This window comes from Falco biarmicus, chromosome 8, assembly GCF_023638135.1.
Source record: "Falco biarmicus isolate bFalBia1 chromosome 8, bFalBia1.pri, whole genome shotgun sequence".
Classification (NCBI taxonomy): domain Eukaryota; kingdom Metazoa; phylum Chordata; class Aves; order Falconiformes; family Falconidae; genus Falco; species Falco biarmicus.
The window spans coordinates 29,101,423-29,118,765 of NC_079295.1; the positions used below are offsets into that span (position 1 = coordinate 29,101,423).

At 39.6% G+C, this 17,343-nt stretch overlaps 1 protein-coding gene across 2 annotated transcripts in view; it reads right to left on the bottom strand.

Moving 5' to 3' along the window:
• The window catches only part of CNTNAP5 (contactin associated protein family member 5), a 296,864-nt gene that overhangs the window by 91,062 nt on the left and 188,459 nt on the right, over positions 1-17,343 (bottom strand). For both annotated transcript variants that reach the window (XR_008823617.1, XM_056349942.1), the window contains exon 12: positions 9,069-9,188. Coding sequence is in view for 1 of the 2 variants with exons in the window: in XM_056349942.1 (XP_056205917.1) it covers positions 9,069-9,188 (120 nt within the window). In the remaining variant the exon portion in view is untranslated. The remainder of the gene's footprint in view (positions 1-9,068; positions 9,189-17,343) is intronic.

Sequence of the window (17,343 nt, forward strand, 5' to 3'; positions counted from 1 at the left end):
AGGAAGTCTTCAGATTAGGAGGGTGGCCCAATGCACAGCAGACGCAAGACTGCTTCTGTAGGTCAGAAAACGACACAAAAATAATCTTAGCCTTTCTTCTGAAACCCTCACTGTTCAGGTCAACTCCTGGGCTTTATTCAAACACCATTTTCTCCGCCTCAAACCCAGCAGCATTTAGAAAAAGATCATACTAGTTTCTTAAATTCACATGCACAAGTTTACCTAAGCCTGCTCCCAGAATATGGCTGCCTGCCTCAGAATGAGGGCAAGGAATTATACCCTTACCGTTCAATCAGTGTGTACTCTGAAGCCTACTGACAACAACCCGGGAGCTTGCATTGCAGCTGTGCTTCCGGACCTATGTAAGAAATGCTGTTGCAATCTGGACATGAACAGACCACTACAGCTATAAAGCGGTGCAACGGCTGTCTGCAGCTTAGCTCCATGACTCACATCGCTCTTTGCAGAGGCGCACCTCTGCACGGAAGATGCCTGTGGCTTTTGAAAATGGGGTTTCAAATAATGTTCTTATTTTACAATAAGAGGATTGCTGTTTTGGTTTTGGTTTGGGGTTGGTTTTTTCAATATGTATTCTTTTTGTTTTCTTTTCATCATATTTTTAGATAGTGACACTGTAAACACAGATCCAACCAAAAGTTGAGTGCCACTAGCTCCTTCTAGCCATTTCCATATCTGAAAGCTGTTAAACTAGGCAGACAAGGCCCTCCTTTCCTTTATTTGAACAAAGAAGTTATCATTATCTTTTTACGTCTGCCCATACTATGTGGTTTTTTCCTGTTTACTCAATTTAATGAGCTCTCCCTGCACTTGTGAATTTACAATGAGAGTGAAAAAACTGTTCTCCAGGCAAAGGTCACCGTTTATTTTTACCTTCCATTATTCCACTTTATTATTTTATTACTTTCTCAGCTTGGTAAAATTTCAAACCACACACAAGCTGAAAGTCATTCAAAACCCAGTAGGAGAGTGCAGCCATTTCTTTTACTGTATAACCCGGAACAGTTAAATGCAGCCTTTGAAAGCAGATTTCCTAAATGCCTGTTAAATTGTTCTATAATTCAAAGGTGACAATGCTTTAATTTCAGGGTAATGCTACAGCTTTATGACTTTGCAGTTTTATTTAATGGTCCAATTTTCTAGGATATTATGCTGCCTGTATTTGGTCCTAGGAGATGTTTTTACAGCATGGGACTGCAATGCATTCAGCATTTTAGACCCTCTGTTTAGCCTCACCCATAGTTCTATCACCTTACTGGAAGCCTTCAAGTTGCTTTTGATGGCACACAAATTAAATTGTGGGAAATTAGAGCAGCTGGAAAACTGGCTTTCTATGAGTTCTGTATTGTCTAATTCTCATTTTTATTCTTCAGTTTGAAATATCTCTGTGGAGCACATTTCACCTATACAAACTGCATCACTCCTTTGTGATTTAGGTTTGTCACAGAACAAGATTATTCAGAATGATTAAATTGCCGACAAGCCAAACATACGGTAAATGCTACATGAGAGAGAGAAAAATCGCTCTGAGAGCTCATATGATGCATTTGTTTCATGGTGCTCTACACTGAATGCCAAATATTGTCCTGAAATCTAAACCTGTAACTACAGGAACAACCACACAAAAGACAGACTCTCTTCCTTGAACACTCTATTGTTTTAAGCTGCAGTGACAGTTTAACTCAGCTGCTCTAAACATACACCCCTCAAAGAATATGAAGACAATTTCCTATCGCACACAGCTTTAACTCACTGACTCCAAGGAAATGTTTTCCAAGTATCCTGTGAAATCCACCCATTATTTTATTATTATTAATATTATTATTATTGTTGTTGTTGTTGTTTCCTATCTAGCTTTTTTTTTTCCCCTGCTGGCTGACCGAGCAATACATGCTTTTGGTTTGTGCTCATCAGCCTCCTCCTGATTCAGCCACTTCCAGCCAGTGCAGAAGTACCACGATGCATTTCCATGGAAACAAGTCTGGGGGGTTCCTGTCCCCCCAGCCCTGCACACAGCCCACTCTCTGGTGGCACTGGCAGATTGCACCTGCCAGCGTGCATTCCTCAGAGATGCCCATACCTGGTATTGTTCTCTGTCTGTACATCCTCCCTGGTAGTCAGTAGCTGGCACCAGGAAAGCACCACATACCCAGCTCCACAGACATGATGCCCCAGGTCCGGCAGAGAAGGTAAAGCTGGGTTCCCAACTCTCTTACCCTCCAGGCATGAAGTTTGCCCACTGAGCCCAATGTTTGAGGTGTCTCTGTCAGCAGAATGACAGTGCCAGGCAGCTCTGATGGATGAGAACGAAATACCTCTTCTATGATCCCTTGTACCCTCATTCCCTGGGCTGTGCTGAAGCCCAGAGATGGTAAACTATTATCCTGCCAGCCTACTTCTTGGTGATCCTCCATTTCTGCATTTCCTCTCACACAGAGTATCCACAACAAACAGTGAGAAATATTCCTCTGCAAAAATTGAAGCAGCAGTCTCTGAACTACTTCCTAGTGCAAAATGAACACTCATTTACTGTGCTCACACCTCACTTGTGACAACAGTGCAGTCCTCTCTGACTCAGTGTCCTTCATCTAAGGTGAGTTTTGAGACACTCAACATAATCACTTTTCATATGCCTTGTGACAGCTCAGACATCTGCACGAGCCTGCCAGACAAGAAACGGAGCCCAGAGAAGACCTGCCATTCTTCTGGTGCCACACCAGGAGGCTGGGCAGGACACCTGCAGGTTTCCAGCAAGGCACTAGACACCCAGTTCTGGGGCAAAATGGATCCACCCCTTGTAACTGAGATAGATGGAGTAACTTACAGAGAACCACAACTGACTTCTAACTTCTGAGCACTGCAAGTGTGGCAGGAGAGTGGTTAAGTTGAAGTAACCCTTGGTTAAAAGGTAAAGGCTAGAGGAAAGTACCTACTGTCAGGTTCTTCTGTGATAAAACTTCCTTGGGGGCCTCCTGCAAGTGTGACAGTGAAGAAGATCTGCAGGACTTCTGCTGTGATGCTTATCAGAAACACAACCATTTCCCTGAAAACAGCAAGGCAGCTGTTGACAGTGCAATGCTTTTGGCACAATATAAGCACTTGTTTTTCATTTTATAAAGTTCTGGAATATTTAATGACAATTCAAACCAGAAAAGTATAAATTGCCAGAACTGTAGCGTGCCAAAAGACCTGTAGTGCTTGACGGGATAAACTATAAGTCTTTTAGAGCTGTCTTTAATGTAAACAGTAGGATATAATATGTAAAGGATTCCCATGCATTGCTTTCTCCAGTGATACAGTCAATCAGTTACAGAGAGGAAGTTGCAAGGTAGACTCTTTAAGAGAAAAAAAAAAAATAATAATCAAATAACAAACAAAGAAGGCACTCCAAACATTTCCTTAAGAAGTTCAAAGCTGTAAAATCTTCTCTAGCTCATTCTAAGAATCTCAGGGAGTTTCACCCCTCAAGTTCTTGTGCACAATTACATAGTTGCAGGTAGTAACACCAGAATTAAGGGCATGACCGCCGCCGCCTCCTTCTCCTCTCTGTGATTGTCTCAGCCTAACCAACGGCAGCCCTCTTCACCCGGGGGTCTGCCAGCTCCACAGGAACCGTGACAAGGGATGAATCACACGATGGCTTCTCTATCAGTGGAATTGCTATACAAAATAAGAGGAGATGATTCCTTGTGGGAAATTGGATGAATAAATTATATAAGAAGATGAACTGAGATACTTGTGTGCAAACAAAGGGAAAGGTGGATGCTGTGTGGACAAGTAAAACCACCAGTTCCACAATTATTTGGGGAACGTCACTGGGGATCCCTACTGCAAATATTGAGGTCCAGCCAGCTCTGCTTTGCAGTAGTCCATCTCTGTTACTCTGGTCTGCTCCTGTTCACAGAAAAGTAAAGCTGAACCGCTACAGCATTTTCCTCAAATAGCTGACCAAATATCATACTGCAAGTGGGACTATTCAGACACTTAATGTATTTAGGTACTTCAGCTACAAACACAACTTGTATCTTCCTGAATTCAACCCTCTTTACATGCCATGGAATAGGTACTATATGAAAGAATAAAATCTTGGTCATTGTTAGCTGAATGAACAAATAGGCTAGAGGCAATTTATAAAAAATTGCAAGTATAATTTTGGCAATCTCCTTCACATCTTAGAATCCCTTACTTTGCCTGAGATCTAAATACAATTTCTATACAGTTATTTGAGATAGAGAAAATAAAGCTTTACTTTTTTTGCATCGGAACAATAGGCATTATTTTCATTTTGAGAGGAGACTGCAAACCAGAGATGATCCACAACAAGGAGAGACATATATTTTGTTCATTATTTATTTTTTCACTATGGTAGTTTCAAAACCAGATCTTGGAATAGCAGCAAGACCTGGGACAAGGACTCATTTTTCCCTAATCTGCACCTCTGGAAGAAAAAAAAGGGAAACTGTGTGAGGACTGGATAAATATCTAAGATAAAATTAAACATTGATCTTAGTCATGGCAATTTCTAAGCATTATTGATTTGATAGCCTAGGGTCTGCATACAGTAAAACAGCATCAGTAAAGTACAGTAACAGAATGACTCAACTGTATTGTAAGCAAATCTTTCAAATATCAAGGGTAAAATTTACTCTGGAGGAGATGAGGAAAGGTCATTACAAACACTTTCTGTACAGGGTAGCAAAACAAGTACATAGATGTAGATTGCATGTCTATAGACTTTACACTGGAGAATATGATTATTAGCATTTAAGTAGTACTCCAGACAGATCAATAGATTTCTAAGCAACAACAACAACAAAGAGAATGAACCTCACAATGATAGAAAGACTGCCAGACCAGAGTTTCAGAGGGTCCATTAGCCATTTTCTGTATTGATTGTTATAAGTCACTTCAGCAGGAAGTGAAGATTAATTAAACTGGGCTCATTATCAAACAATCAGCCTACAGGAAAAATTTCTTTCCTACCACTGTTGGTTGTTCATTACCCCGAAACATGATAGGATACATTTTCTCTGTACTTTATGCAAAACAGTGCGGGTATAGAGTACCCAGGTAAAGCAAGGAGACCTTGCATCTCCATCCAAACAAGGTTCACATTCCTGTGCAGGTGGCCCTGGAAACAGGCTATGTTCCCATGGCGCTTAACACAGTCATCCTAAATTAATAATCCCTGCAGACCCACACAAAACTTCATGGTGTTTCTCCCAGCATTCAGCTACATGTGATCATGGTTTGGGCACATACGACTAGTTCACTTCCATCACACACATGCACATTCAGTGCAGATTCCTCATTGTTTCCTAAAACTGGTGAGTTTCCCTGTGAAAGTGACTTTGCTTTGTGTATAATGGGCATATAAGGTGAAGAAAACATTATGTTAATAAGGTGCTATCTTATTTTTTTAATCTAGTTTTCAGTTTGTTGTCTTTGACTGTCATTGAGTTGTCTCTTTATTCCTATTGTAAGAAAATGCAAATTAACATCCTCTTCCTTCAATGTGGCCTATTCACTTTGGGTCTTCCCAACCTAAATAGCTCTGGATTATTTACTTTTAACCTCTTTTTGTGAAGATATCTTTCTATGTCTTTAATTAGGTACATGACTGTTCCTGACAACCTCCTTTTTCAACAACTTATTTTACTTTTACTAGAAATAAACATCTTTCGAGATAAGATCCTTTTATAGTGCTTCACACACACTTCCCTCTTCTTCACCAACTTCAATAATAGTATGTCATCTACAAATTTTGCCACCTTGCTTTTTCAGCCACTTCTCCAGACAATGAATAAATGTCTACCCACTCCAGTATCAGCAGACATCCTGTGGCACTCTACTGTTAAATTTCTTGCCATGCTGAAAATTGGGTTACTATTTTAAAATATTTCCCCTCTTTTTTTCTCCCCGCAAAGTTTCCCTTCCCTTATTTCTCTCTGCCTCTTTGTCTTTCTATGATTGTCCAACTCCCTTTCAACACACAACTGCAATGTCTTTGTTCCTTCAGAATTTTTCTTCAGCAAGTGGGCTGTTATATTTGACAGGCTGCAGAGAAGTCACTGAGACCATCGACACAACAAATTAACTTGTGATGTTGATACTTCCTATATCCGCACCACATATTGGATGCCTAGGATCAGACAGCAGTATGCAAGAAACCTGATGTTAATCTGCCATGGTTAATAACTGGCTACAAACAAGATTCCTATCTGTTCAATTAAACAGGTAAAAACTAGAAAGGATTTTAGACAAATGTAAATGAACATTAAGGAACAACACTCTTCTCTAAATGCCACGATGGTGCTCATTTCTGATGAACTGATTCCTTCCTTGAATTCAACCTTCACAGACTCAACACACTGTAATTCCCAGAAGCCATTAGCTCAACTGCACCTCTACTTTTAAAAGCACTAAATGAGTCATTTCCCCAGATTTTCCATTCCACCTTCAAATTCTTCAGCCTGGACACGATTTAGGCATAAAGAGATTACCACTTTTCGAACTGTATGCAAAAAAACCTGCCAGCCTGAGTAAAAGCAAAGTTTCATTTAGCCCAGGAACCCATCTTTGCCTTTGAGGGCAAACAGATACCCAGGGAAGTAAGGGAAGGCAAAAGGTGTTCCTGAAACTCATTCCCATTTCCCAGTGATCTTTGCCTTGCAGCTGCCTGTGTTGGGAACTGCAACTAAACTCCACATTTAATTGCACCATCTGAATCTATCAGACAAGACTGGGGCTTTTTCCAGCCTGTTTTTTCCCCTCTGTTAATACACTGGCCTCCTTCATGTCTGTGGTAGTAACTTTCAAGTTGAATTATTCATTGCATCAGGAAAAAGAAAACAAAACAACCCCACCCCACCCCCACCCCCACCCAAACAAAACCTGCTATCGATAAATTTAACTTTCCCTTAGCTCCTATATAATGGACAAGAATCAACCCTTATTTGCTTTTTCTATGCCACACATGACCTCCATGCTTTCCTGTGACAGTTCCATCCACCATCTTCCCATACCTGGAAGCAATCCACACTTCTGACCATCTATGTTTCTCCATTCACAGGAGGTGTGCTATGGATTTCTGTCACTGAACAGTAATGAGACTTTTTTTGTCTCTGTTCCTTCCATGTTCCTAATGTAACAACATAGAATTTCAGTTTTTTACTTTCCCTGAATATTGATACTTTCAGAAAACTATGCAGAAGCGTTACCTGAGAAGAGTAAGAAATTCAGAATCCATCCCTGTGTACATAAGGTTGAGTTATTTTTCCCATACTCTGCACTTAATCTATTACTGTAAACAATTTTTATCAGCATAACAATAACGTATGTTCCCAGAGAGAAAAGAAGTTCTTGTGATTAAGGCACCCAAACCATATTTAGATGATACAGAAGCATAACCCAATTGTACCTCAAATTCTCTGGACAACTGTAAAATAGTAATTTCTTTCTGTGTCTTGGTCCTCTTTTATGTGATAGGAATAATAGGAATGACAAATGACCTTCCCCTGCCTCAAATGAGACATCTAGGGGAAAAGAAGGAATATAAAAGTTTTCCAAGCTAGGAGGTTCTGCCAGTTTTCCCCACCTCCACTTTTCTAACCAAAATAAAATAAGAATGTCAGCAAGTTCATTATAGATTGAGAGAAAATCAGGTATATGCCTCCTGCATTTCTGCCAGATAAAATTTATTAGAAGAAAGCAGATGCTTTCTGCAAGGAGTTTGTCAAAAATCCTACTTCTTCAGCAGAGATAAAAAGCACTGACAATGTTTTGATCACACATATTTATATGATAAATAATAAAAATGAGCACATTTCCCATACTGGAGATCAAGGAAGGATATTCAGACAGAAAGGTGAAACTCCATTTCAATTCTTATGAGATTCAACAACAGTGAAGGAGACACATTTTATTAAATATTTGTTACACTTGAATAAAAAACCACGCTTAATAATTAACTGGTGTGCATTTAATTAACATAATGATTGAACAATTAAATAAAAATGAAAATTTAATTTGAGACATTTAATGTACAAGGAGATTAAGGATAAAATACGAATATCCTGAGTCCTTAGTTTTCAGGACCGAGTGTTGAGGTGATATGTGACAAAGTAGCTCAACCAGAATTAGCAATTTAGAATGGGTAATAAAATATTCTTCCATCTGCACCTGGCCACAGAAAGCAAATAATGCCAAACAGGAGACAGTCTAGGAAATTTCCTCTCCACTTTAAAAATAAAAAGCAGAAAGGACACTTGTACCATTTACCCCAATCTGCAATATGGGCAATGTAACCTTGCATGACAGCCCTATATACAAAATAGGACTCACTTAAGGGGAAAAGTTGCCAGACAGGTATATTCATGTGAAACATTTTTATTTTAATACTACAAAACTTTAAGGTTGAAAAGCCTCAACCAATAGGTCACCTGGCCAGACTCTTGCTCCATTACCTGACACCAAATAGAGTCCCTCCTCCTAAGAGCATCATACCTTCTCCTCCATACAGATACCCAGGACAATCAAGGTTTATATTCTCTGGGACATCAAAGGCAACACACTCCTATGAGGGGAGGTATTCCTGCTTAAGTCAGACTGGAAGGGCTTACAGACATCTCAGTGCAAGGAGCTTAATAAACATTCCCAGATGTACTGCTCTAATAAAACAGAGAAACCTTTCAGTTACAAAAGGTTTGAATTCTAAGTTTCTACATCTTTAGTAAAAAACATAAACGTCTCATTAAAAGTTATGATAGCATGAAATACCTCAGCAGTGCCCTTTATAAGGTGTGGATACCACTCTGAATATCACTCAGCAACAGTACAAGGTGAATACTTCAAACTCAGTTTAAAAATCACTTTTACATGGATCCTATATAAGGAAACATCTCAGGGTTGAACCTCAGCTGCTACGAGTTCTTTGCTTTTTCCCTGCTACTGAGCAGTATTAGTGACATGTCTATCATTGTACTACTAAGAAGACCACACAATCATATTAGAGCCAACCTAAAGCACCGAAGACAAAGTTAGGTCATTACCTGTTATATTGCAAAAAACGCGGAGTGGTTCAAGTGGTCCACTACCATCAGAATCGATGTAGAAGAAACCTGACGTCTTCCCTTGGTGTCGGTAAGCCTCACAAGATTGTTCATAGATAGCTTTAAAAGAGAGAAAGTGATCGTATCACAAAGAAGAAGAAAACAGACAGGCTCTTTATACATGAGTACTGCTTTAATCACTGTCATAACATAAACTGTTGGTTTGCTACTGATTGGCATGTGAAAAAGTTTACTGCATTTGGACTGGAGTCCATGCTCAAAAGTTGGCATGTCTTTAACTACTTACGTAACTGGATGTGAACTTTCAAATGTACCACCATCTAGTTGTGGAGTGATACATATATGCATCCACATAATGGTATTTCAAAGACATACATACACACACCCAAGTATACATGATCACTACCTAGGCATCTGCTCAAGTCTTGTCAACACAAATGACAGATAGCTTTGCCTGTCCTCAGCTTCCCTGCAGGATCCTTTTAACAGGCATCTATAGACCCCTACCACCATCTACCACCCAAATGAAAACAAGCCCTTGTCCCTAGCAGAAAAGCTCAGGCTCAGATATGGCCTCCATCCTGGGTGATATCTTTATGCTTCAGACCTATTTTTATACAATCATCTTTTTCTCTCTGCTTATCAATATTCATCTTTTGGAGGATCAGTGCCTGTGAAAATCCAAGTGGTAAATAAAACAAGCACAGCCAGCCACTAAGAACAAGAGGAAAAACTCCCACGTGCCAGTGCAATTCCTTGTATTTGAGGCATGTTTTCAGGCAAGATATCATAAGTGTCACTTCACACAGGGCAAAGAGAAAACTCCCACAAGAAGGCAGTTAAGAGGTATCAGAAAGTTACAAGTGTGATCCTGGGTCTTGAACAACAGTAACCTTAAATCCCATTGCAGGAGGATTGATTTTTTTTCCACCTGCTTAAACACTTACTTGATTATACTGACAAGGTTATTCTCCGTAAGAGCTTATGATTGTTCAACTAATTGTCAGCAAATACAATAAAAGACACAGAATCACTTAGCAGATAGATCAAGACTTCCTTTTTTCTTCCTATGAGATGGAGTTATTTGGAGTTATTACCCCTAATCTTTAAGTAAGCTTTTCGGTGCTACCAGTAGCAGAAAACACCAATATATTTGGACAACATCTGGCTACTGGGAGGCCAAATCTATCTTTTTCTTATCCCCTAATTTTGAAAGCAGATTTAGCTGCTATTTGCACATTCAGACATCATTATACAGCAAACACAGGACTTACACAGACTGGGAGATATTCAGGGGAACTTGTGAATAACCCATATGTTAATCACTGCAAATCTTTCTTCCAGGTACCCTCAACTCTTCAGGCAGCAGAGCAGCACAATGAAACTTGACATGGCATAGTATCTGCTGTGTCTAGATTGTAAATACAACTGCAAAGTTCCCAGTGCTTTTAATCTGGAAGGAACTGGAGATTTGCAAGCTGAGTGCAGGGATAGCACTTCCTTGCCACTTCTGAAATGCAGTCCCAGTGTTGCCAGCAGAAGCCAGCGACTGCTCTGCACCAGCAGGAATACTTCCTCATTCCCACTCCTGTGCAGGGATGGACTCATATCCCTCCTTTTCCCTCATTCCCTAAAAGTAGTTTCTGTAATGAAACAAATTTCAGAAAGGCTTAAATGGCCAGCCTGAAGTAGCCTTGTCTGACTATTACTCTGAAGAATGCTGTAAGACAGTTTATCATGCAGATTATAATGAAATTTGGACATTTCTTCACTTCTGCCAGCAAAATAGAACCACAGTTCTAGGGGCTCCGATTCCAAACTGACTATGAATTAAGAGTTTTGCCAGACAATCGCTTGTACCACTCACCAGAATACGCTTTTCCCTTGTACATTTCTTTCCTGACCAGACATCTTTAGCAGGCAAAACATCACTAAGTACTAAATGTGCACAGCATTACCCTTCCCAGAGTTAAGAAGCTGCTTAAGGTATTCAGCACCTAGTGAGGCAGCACTTTAATTAGCATCCATCCTTTAATAATTAGAGTTAAGAAAGCTTCTTCTTTACAGTCCTTAGCCTGATGTAGAAAGCACTGTAGGAGTCCAGAAGATCTCTAAATTCCCGCTCTGATAGCTGGCCAAGAGTACATACTAATGCAAATAAAATGAAATCCCCTAAACCGGAACCTATTATTCCACTGTTCACAGCCTGAGGGTCTAACAGAGTCCCTCAGTTGCTGAAGTGCTGACAAAAGTAACTGGGGTATGGAGGGTGAGGAGAGGGACTGTAACAGGCGATTAAGTAAGCAATCAAGGAATCACGGTTTGATCAATTTGCAAACTTCTCAAACAGCAGTTCACTTAGTCAATTTGCTGTCATCATCATAATAGGGCACTTCATCTTGTCTCATTAGGGAATATGCCAGTTGCTTCCCCTGAATTGTTTGCTGAGTATTTTTGAAGACAAAGGATGGTGCAAAGGGTAGAGACTTAAAACTAGCATGTTGTCAGTGAACTGGCACAGTCAGAAACTCGTTCTTCATCACAAACTTTTTCTTACTCAGTGTTATGCTTCTTGACTGTCATTTTGGCTGGAGCCCAGATCTACTATTCTCGAATTAATAAGGAAAGATGTCAAGATTCAGCCATTAATAATGTGGGCAGATTCAAAGAAGGATGATCTACTCGCCTTTAGATGGCCCCTTTGTCATTGCATGTTTAGAAAAAAAAAAAGGATGTGTAGGGCTGGAAATCAGGCTAGGAGTGCTCAACTAGTATAAATCTGAAAGGATGTACAAGCTTCAGTGAAACTACACTTATGTCTGCAAGAAGAAAATCCATCCTGGTATGTTTTCCTTTTGGTTAGGTGAGAATTCTAGCAGTAAATACTAGTGAGTATCAGAGTAAGTGGGGAAAGGCTACAAACCTCCAGCTCTAGCACATAAAACATATTCTAACTAACATGACTTAGAGAAAATCTGTTTTGGTGGACAGTTTATTCTGTAGCTGCATGCTGAAAGTTTCACATACCTGTATCTTAAGCATTTGGTACTGTATACTTCTAGACTAGATGGATCATTGCTTTTAGTTCTCTTTTTTGATATTTTATGCTGTATAATATATCCAGGAGAAAATTATATTTATTTTCCAGTCACTGGCAGATGCTCCCCGAGACGTTTCAAGTGCACCATCCATTCCCAGCTCTGCTCAACGTATTTTCAGGCTGAGCCGATTCCTTGTTTCAGAATAACGTTATGTAATTCCATTCACTGGAAAAGGCCCTATTACTCCAGTGACAACAACCTGAAGCTGTCTTTATGGTTCAATGAAAGACAAGATGTCTTTGCAGTCATTCTTTTCTTTATGCAATCAGAAATATCATACAAAAGTAAAAGCCAACAGTCAACTGTGACTCTGAAGACCCCAGAGCCTTAACTTTGAAAACCACCTTCATATTTATGTTCTATTTTGTGCCAGACTTCTCTGATGTAGATGGAGCTGTATGAAACTGTTATTGTAGTCATCATTAATGGGTCATGAACCATTTATGCATGTAATAGGGCTTCACTCTCAAAAACCAAGCAGCATGTGCAATTACAGAACTGTTGACAAATGCATACATCTTAATGTCAACACTTGCAGTAGCTACGCTTTTTTAATAAAGGAGAGGCATTTGTCAGTTCATTCAGAGTAGAACACATCGACAACTTTCAAGCATTATTTTAAAATTAAAAAATAAAAAATGCATATAAAAATAGTGATTTTATTCCTTTCTGTGAAGAATTTTAAAACTGTTTATACTTTCACTCCTTCAAGTTTGTTGTCAAATTTTAAAGTGTTCACTAAAATGGGAACAAAACAACAAAAATAATGTTCTTTATAGGCTGTACATACAAAGCCTGTTTTCTTAATAAAATACTTACTCAAGCACTTTTTGAAAACAATTTTAAAAATGAAACCTCTAAGTTATCTTTTGTCTCAAAGAAGAAATATCAGTTTTCCTTCTTTTAACCCTCCCACAGCTTTTTGGGACTAGTTTTTACTTATACCAGCCACTGAAAAAAAAATGATAGTTTCCAGCAAGATTTGTTTCACTGAGCTAGAAACACCAAAAATCACAGTTTACAACGTCCAGCCCTGGTCCATTTCCTCAAGCCCTTTTGGGAACGAGCTGCACTGCCATGCAGCAATAGCTCTGCAGTTCCTGCCACCAAGTTCCCATCAGGATGAAACTGTTTTCCTCACAGAGTTGCATTGCGCTAGTGCTCAACAGAAAGAGATGTCAGTAGTGCATGTGAATCCATCCTACCCCTCTGCAAGTATGTCTTGGACCTCACAGTCAGGTATGGCAGGTAAAAGCATTACAGTAAACTACAGCACAAGGCAAAATCCAAAGTGTAAAATCTGTCACAGGGGCACAGTTTGGCTGATGGGCTATTTCTGGGAACAGTGGCTGACCCAGGAAGACAAAACAAGAAACAGCTTGACTCCAAGGTCCTAGATTTAGTAATGGAAACTGGACATCAGAAATTTCTTTGTCTTTTATTGCCTTTTTTCTCCCCCCCTCCCCCTTCTTTCTTTTCTTCCCCCCATCACTTTTAAGCTTTAACATTGGACCCTGTGCTGACATTTTTGTAGTGCCCTTTAAGGAATTTTTTTAAAGGCTACAGCTGTGCTTCGCAAAGAAATTTTAAATCCTGCCAGAGCTAGCTACTGAAACTGATGCAGCCTGAGCGCCCCGTTCTTCATACCAAGAGCTGCTTCCCTAAATATGCCACGTGCTCCTGCCTCCCCGCTAGGATGGGCTGTGCTGGTGGTGCTCAGGCATGCACAATACTGACAGAGTTCAAGAAATCTGTCTCCCAACCCCTTATAATCCTCTGTGAAAAACAGATAGCCAATTTCTCCTTCAGGTATCTCTTTCAGCCTTAAGTATCTCAGATTAAACCAGCTTTTCAGATCAACTCGTCATCCCATCAGAGCATTCATTTTGAACACTGCTTTACTCACGGATCATAATGGCCATCTTTTCCTTTAGCTCTCACTTCTCATCTTCCCAGGCGCTTAAGAAATGGTTTGTCAAACTTTGATCAGCATTTATAAAATAAACACTTAATCCCCAGAGACAGATCAACATCATCCAATTCTACATGTTCTCTTACATCTCCTGGGATATAAAGATTCAGAAACTCAAAAATCAAAATTATGGATCTGAAACATACACATCCCATATTTTTTCAAGCCACGCACACTATGTCCCTACAGAAGCATTGTAGCAAAACTATACATATGCACTTCGACTGATCAAGGTTCAAGCTATAGATCCATGATACAGACTTCAGTGCTAGAAAGGCATCGAGAGATTTTAATATCATTATAATAACCAATTTTGACCTTTTGTGTAAAATCAACTACAGAATTTCATTTTGCAATTTCTGCACCATGACCCTCGTGGTTGCTCAGCCAGAGCACATACAGTAGCTCTCTGCACCCAACAGTCCAGTCCGACAGGGCTGGGATCCCTCTTAGCTTGGCTGATCGGAACTTCAGCCTTGATTCAATATGCTACAAGAGCCTGAAAAGTTTTAAATATGAGCAGTTTCATCACTGTTCAGCTCTATGAAGTATCTTGAAGCTGTTAATCCAGCTGTTTTAACTACAGTCCTTAAACCAGAAGAGATTGTATCCCTGCCACAGCTGAAATCTTTAACAGCACATGGCTGAGCACAAACATTTGCAAGGTCAAACTTCCATTGTTTCCAATTAAACATCTTTATATTCAGTTTTTCACTGACTACCAGTTACTATATTGGCTTTTGGCTTCCAATCATACCTTTGCCCTAACCAGTTCACCTGCAGTCTCCATCATAGCCTTTGCTAAGCTCACTCTTACTTTGTTATTGGTGAGCTCCCTGGAAGATAAGCCTTCAGCTGGCCTCAGTTTTCCCAAGTACATAACTCTGTTTCCTTTGCCCCCATGTTCCTAACTTATAAAACCTCTCCTCTCTCTCAGACTACTTTAATTTTAAATTTTCACCTCCAGTTCTATTTCTGCTAAAAAAAAAATAAAAATAAAAAAAAATTAGTGTGCTTTATGCAAAGAATTGAACTTATGTGAATAATCCCCAGGGAGCAACATATTCAAAGCCCTCTCTCTTTAATGGATAAATGAACTTGCTAGCCACCCAGTAAGACACATCCCTTACCTATATTTAAAATAGCACTGGCTATTGGACTCAATGCAAAGGTTACAGGGATACCCAGACTTCAGCTTCACTACTGGGAGACCAGGCAAGGTAAAGCTCTCTCCTGTCCACCCAGCAGTGCGTTACTTACAACAAGGAGCATAAACTGCAAATCAAAAGCAATAGTTTGTTTGTTTTATCTGCAAACTCAGTGCTTTTCAAATTTAATGGACGCCAAGATAACCTTCCTCAAAAAATTCATATTAAATAAAAATAAACCTTAACATTCTCAAGATTTCTTTCCTACTGTACTTCTGATTACTCTGGAAATTGGTCACACATATTTCATTGCAAATAATCTGAGCTGGAGACTCAGAATTTGAGCTGCGCTAGTTATGATTACCAAAATAATTACTGTAGTATTGCTGTTTCTAGATTGGATTCTCATAATCTAATAAAAGTAGCTGATAATTTTTAATTTCTCAGGGGAGATAACATTTTACAATGATATAATAAATAAAATACATTAGAGACCTAAAAACTTTAATTCTTGATTTCACTGGGAGGTGTTGACACTCTCCACTCCCCAGTTAAAATGTAGCCATGAGATACATGTTGCTTTTACAACCTTGAAATAATTGCACAGTCATGAAAACTTGTAGGCAGAACACTTACTGTCAGATCGTTTGGGACTCATTTAAGTGTTTTGTAATTCTTTGCACTGTAGATGCAAAGAATAATAATAGCAACCCCTATAGTAATTATTATTTTTATTGTATTCTGAGGTGAAAACTTATGTACTGGTTGGACTGGAAAGGCCAGTAAGAGCTGGGGATTCCGTTGGGATCTACAATCAGCCCTGGACTGACCTTGGACAAATCAATAGAGACAAACGCCGACACAGACTGAATTAAACATTCCCACCAAAATGCTCAGAGTTCCTGGAAACAGACTGGAGATGACTGCTTCACCCTCTACTTCTATACCTCAGGCCTGACAGATTTGTTCCGACAGACTTGGAGTAATGAGTGTTCAATCAAGGATTTTTCTAAATAACAAATAAAGTGATATGCAACAGGAGGTTTCTTCTTTTCTTATTCCAACAGCAGAGGGATTAGTACAGGCAATGAACTCTGGGAATGATTTTCATTCTCACCCTTATAATACAATTGTCTTGTTAAATGCCAGAAAATGAAATCTGTACTTTCGAAAACTGGATTTTGACAACTCTGCTGTTGACAGAGTAATGCAGTCTCTGCTGTGATGTGCCTAGATGACAGATGGCTTATTTTTCCTTTTTAAAATATGTATTTACTCATCTGATAAAGAACGTGTTATTTCCATAGCTAGCTTTAAAATTACTTTTACCGCAATGTCACCTAAATGGATGTTTGGGAGAGATCCTTCCATTACACATGGGGATTAGAAAATTTCCTACCATCCAAGCTGAGGCTTCCCCCAGCTGAGGTATGAAAGGTCATGTCAGCCCGTCCTCCCCTGCCGCTTCCCTGCTGAGGTTTGAAGGCGGCTGCGTCAGTCACGTACCCCAGCAGCCCCTGCCCGGTGCTGGTGCTGGGTGACCTGCAAGTCCTGCTGGTGTAAGGAAGCAGTCAGGGAGACCTATGCTATTTTAAGAGCAGTGTTGGAGAGAAAGGAGAAATCAAAGCTTGAAGGACACCATGCAAAGCATGGTATTTCAGCCTTGCTTTTGAAAGTACTGGTGTCCCTCTGGTGATGGTCACACCTGACACAGGTAGGCTTCAAAAATTCAGTCCCCACATACTCTGTTCTGCAGTGAAGTCCCAAAGTGGAATATTCTCTGCATTGTTTATAAGGAAATGTCAGGCAAAGGGAAAAGATTTTTTAAAATAAACACCATTGAGAAATGCAGATGTACAATTTACAGATACACAAATTGAAGGGAAAGCATTAATAAGGCAGTAACTTATTACAAAATAAAAAATGAAAATTCATATGCCAGAAGCATGGTGCGAACAAAAATATGCAGGAACACCAAGTACGGCACTGAAGGCTTGATGAATATTAAACATGTTTTGTTTAGTCAAAGAATA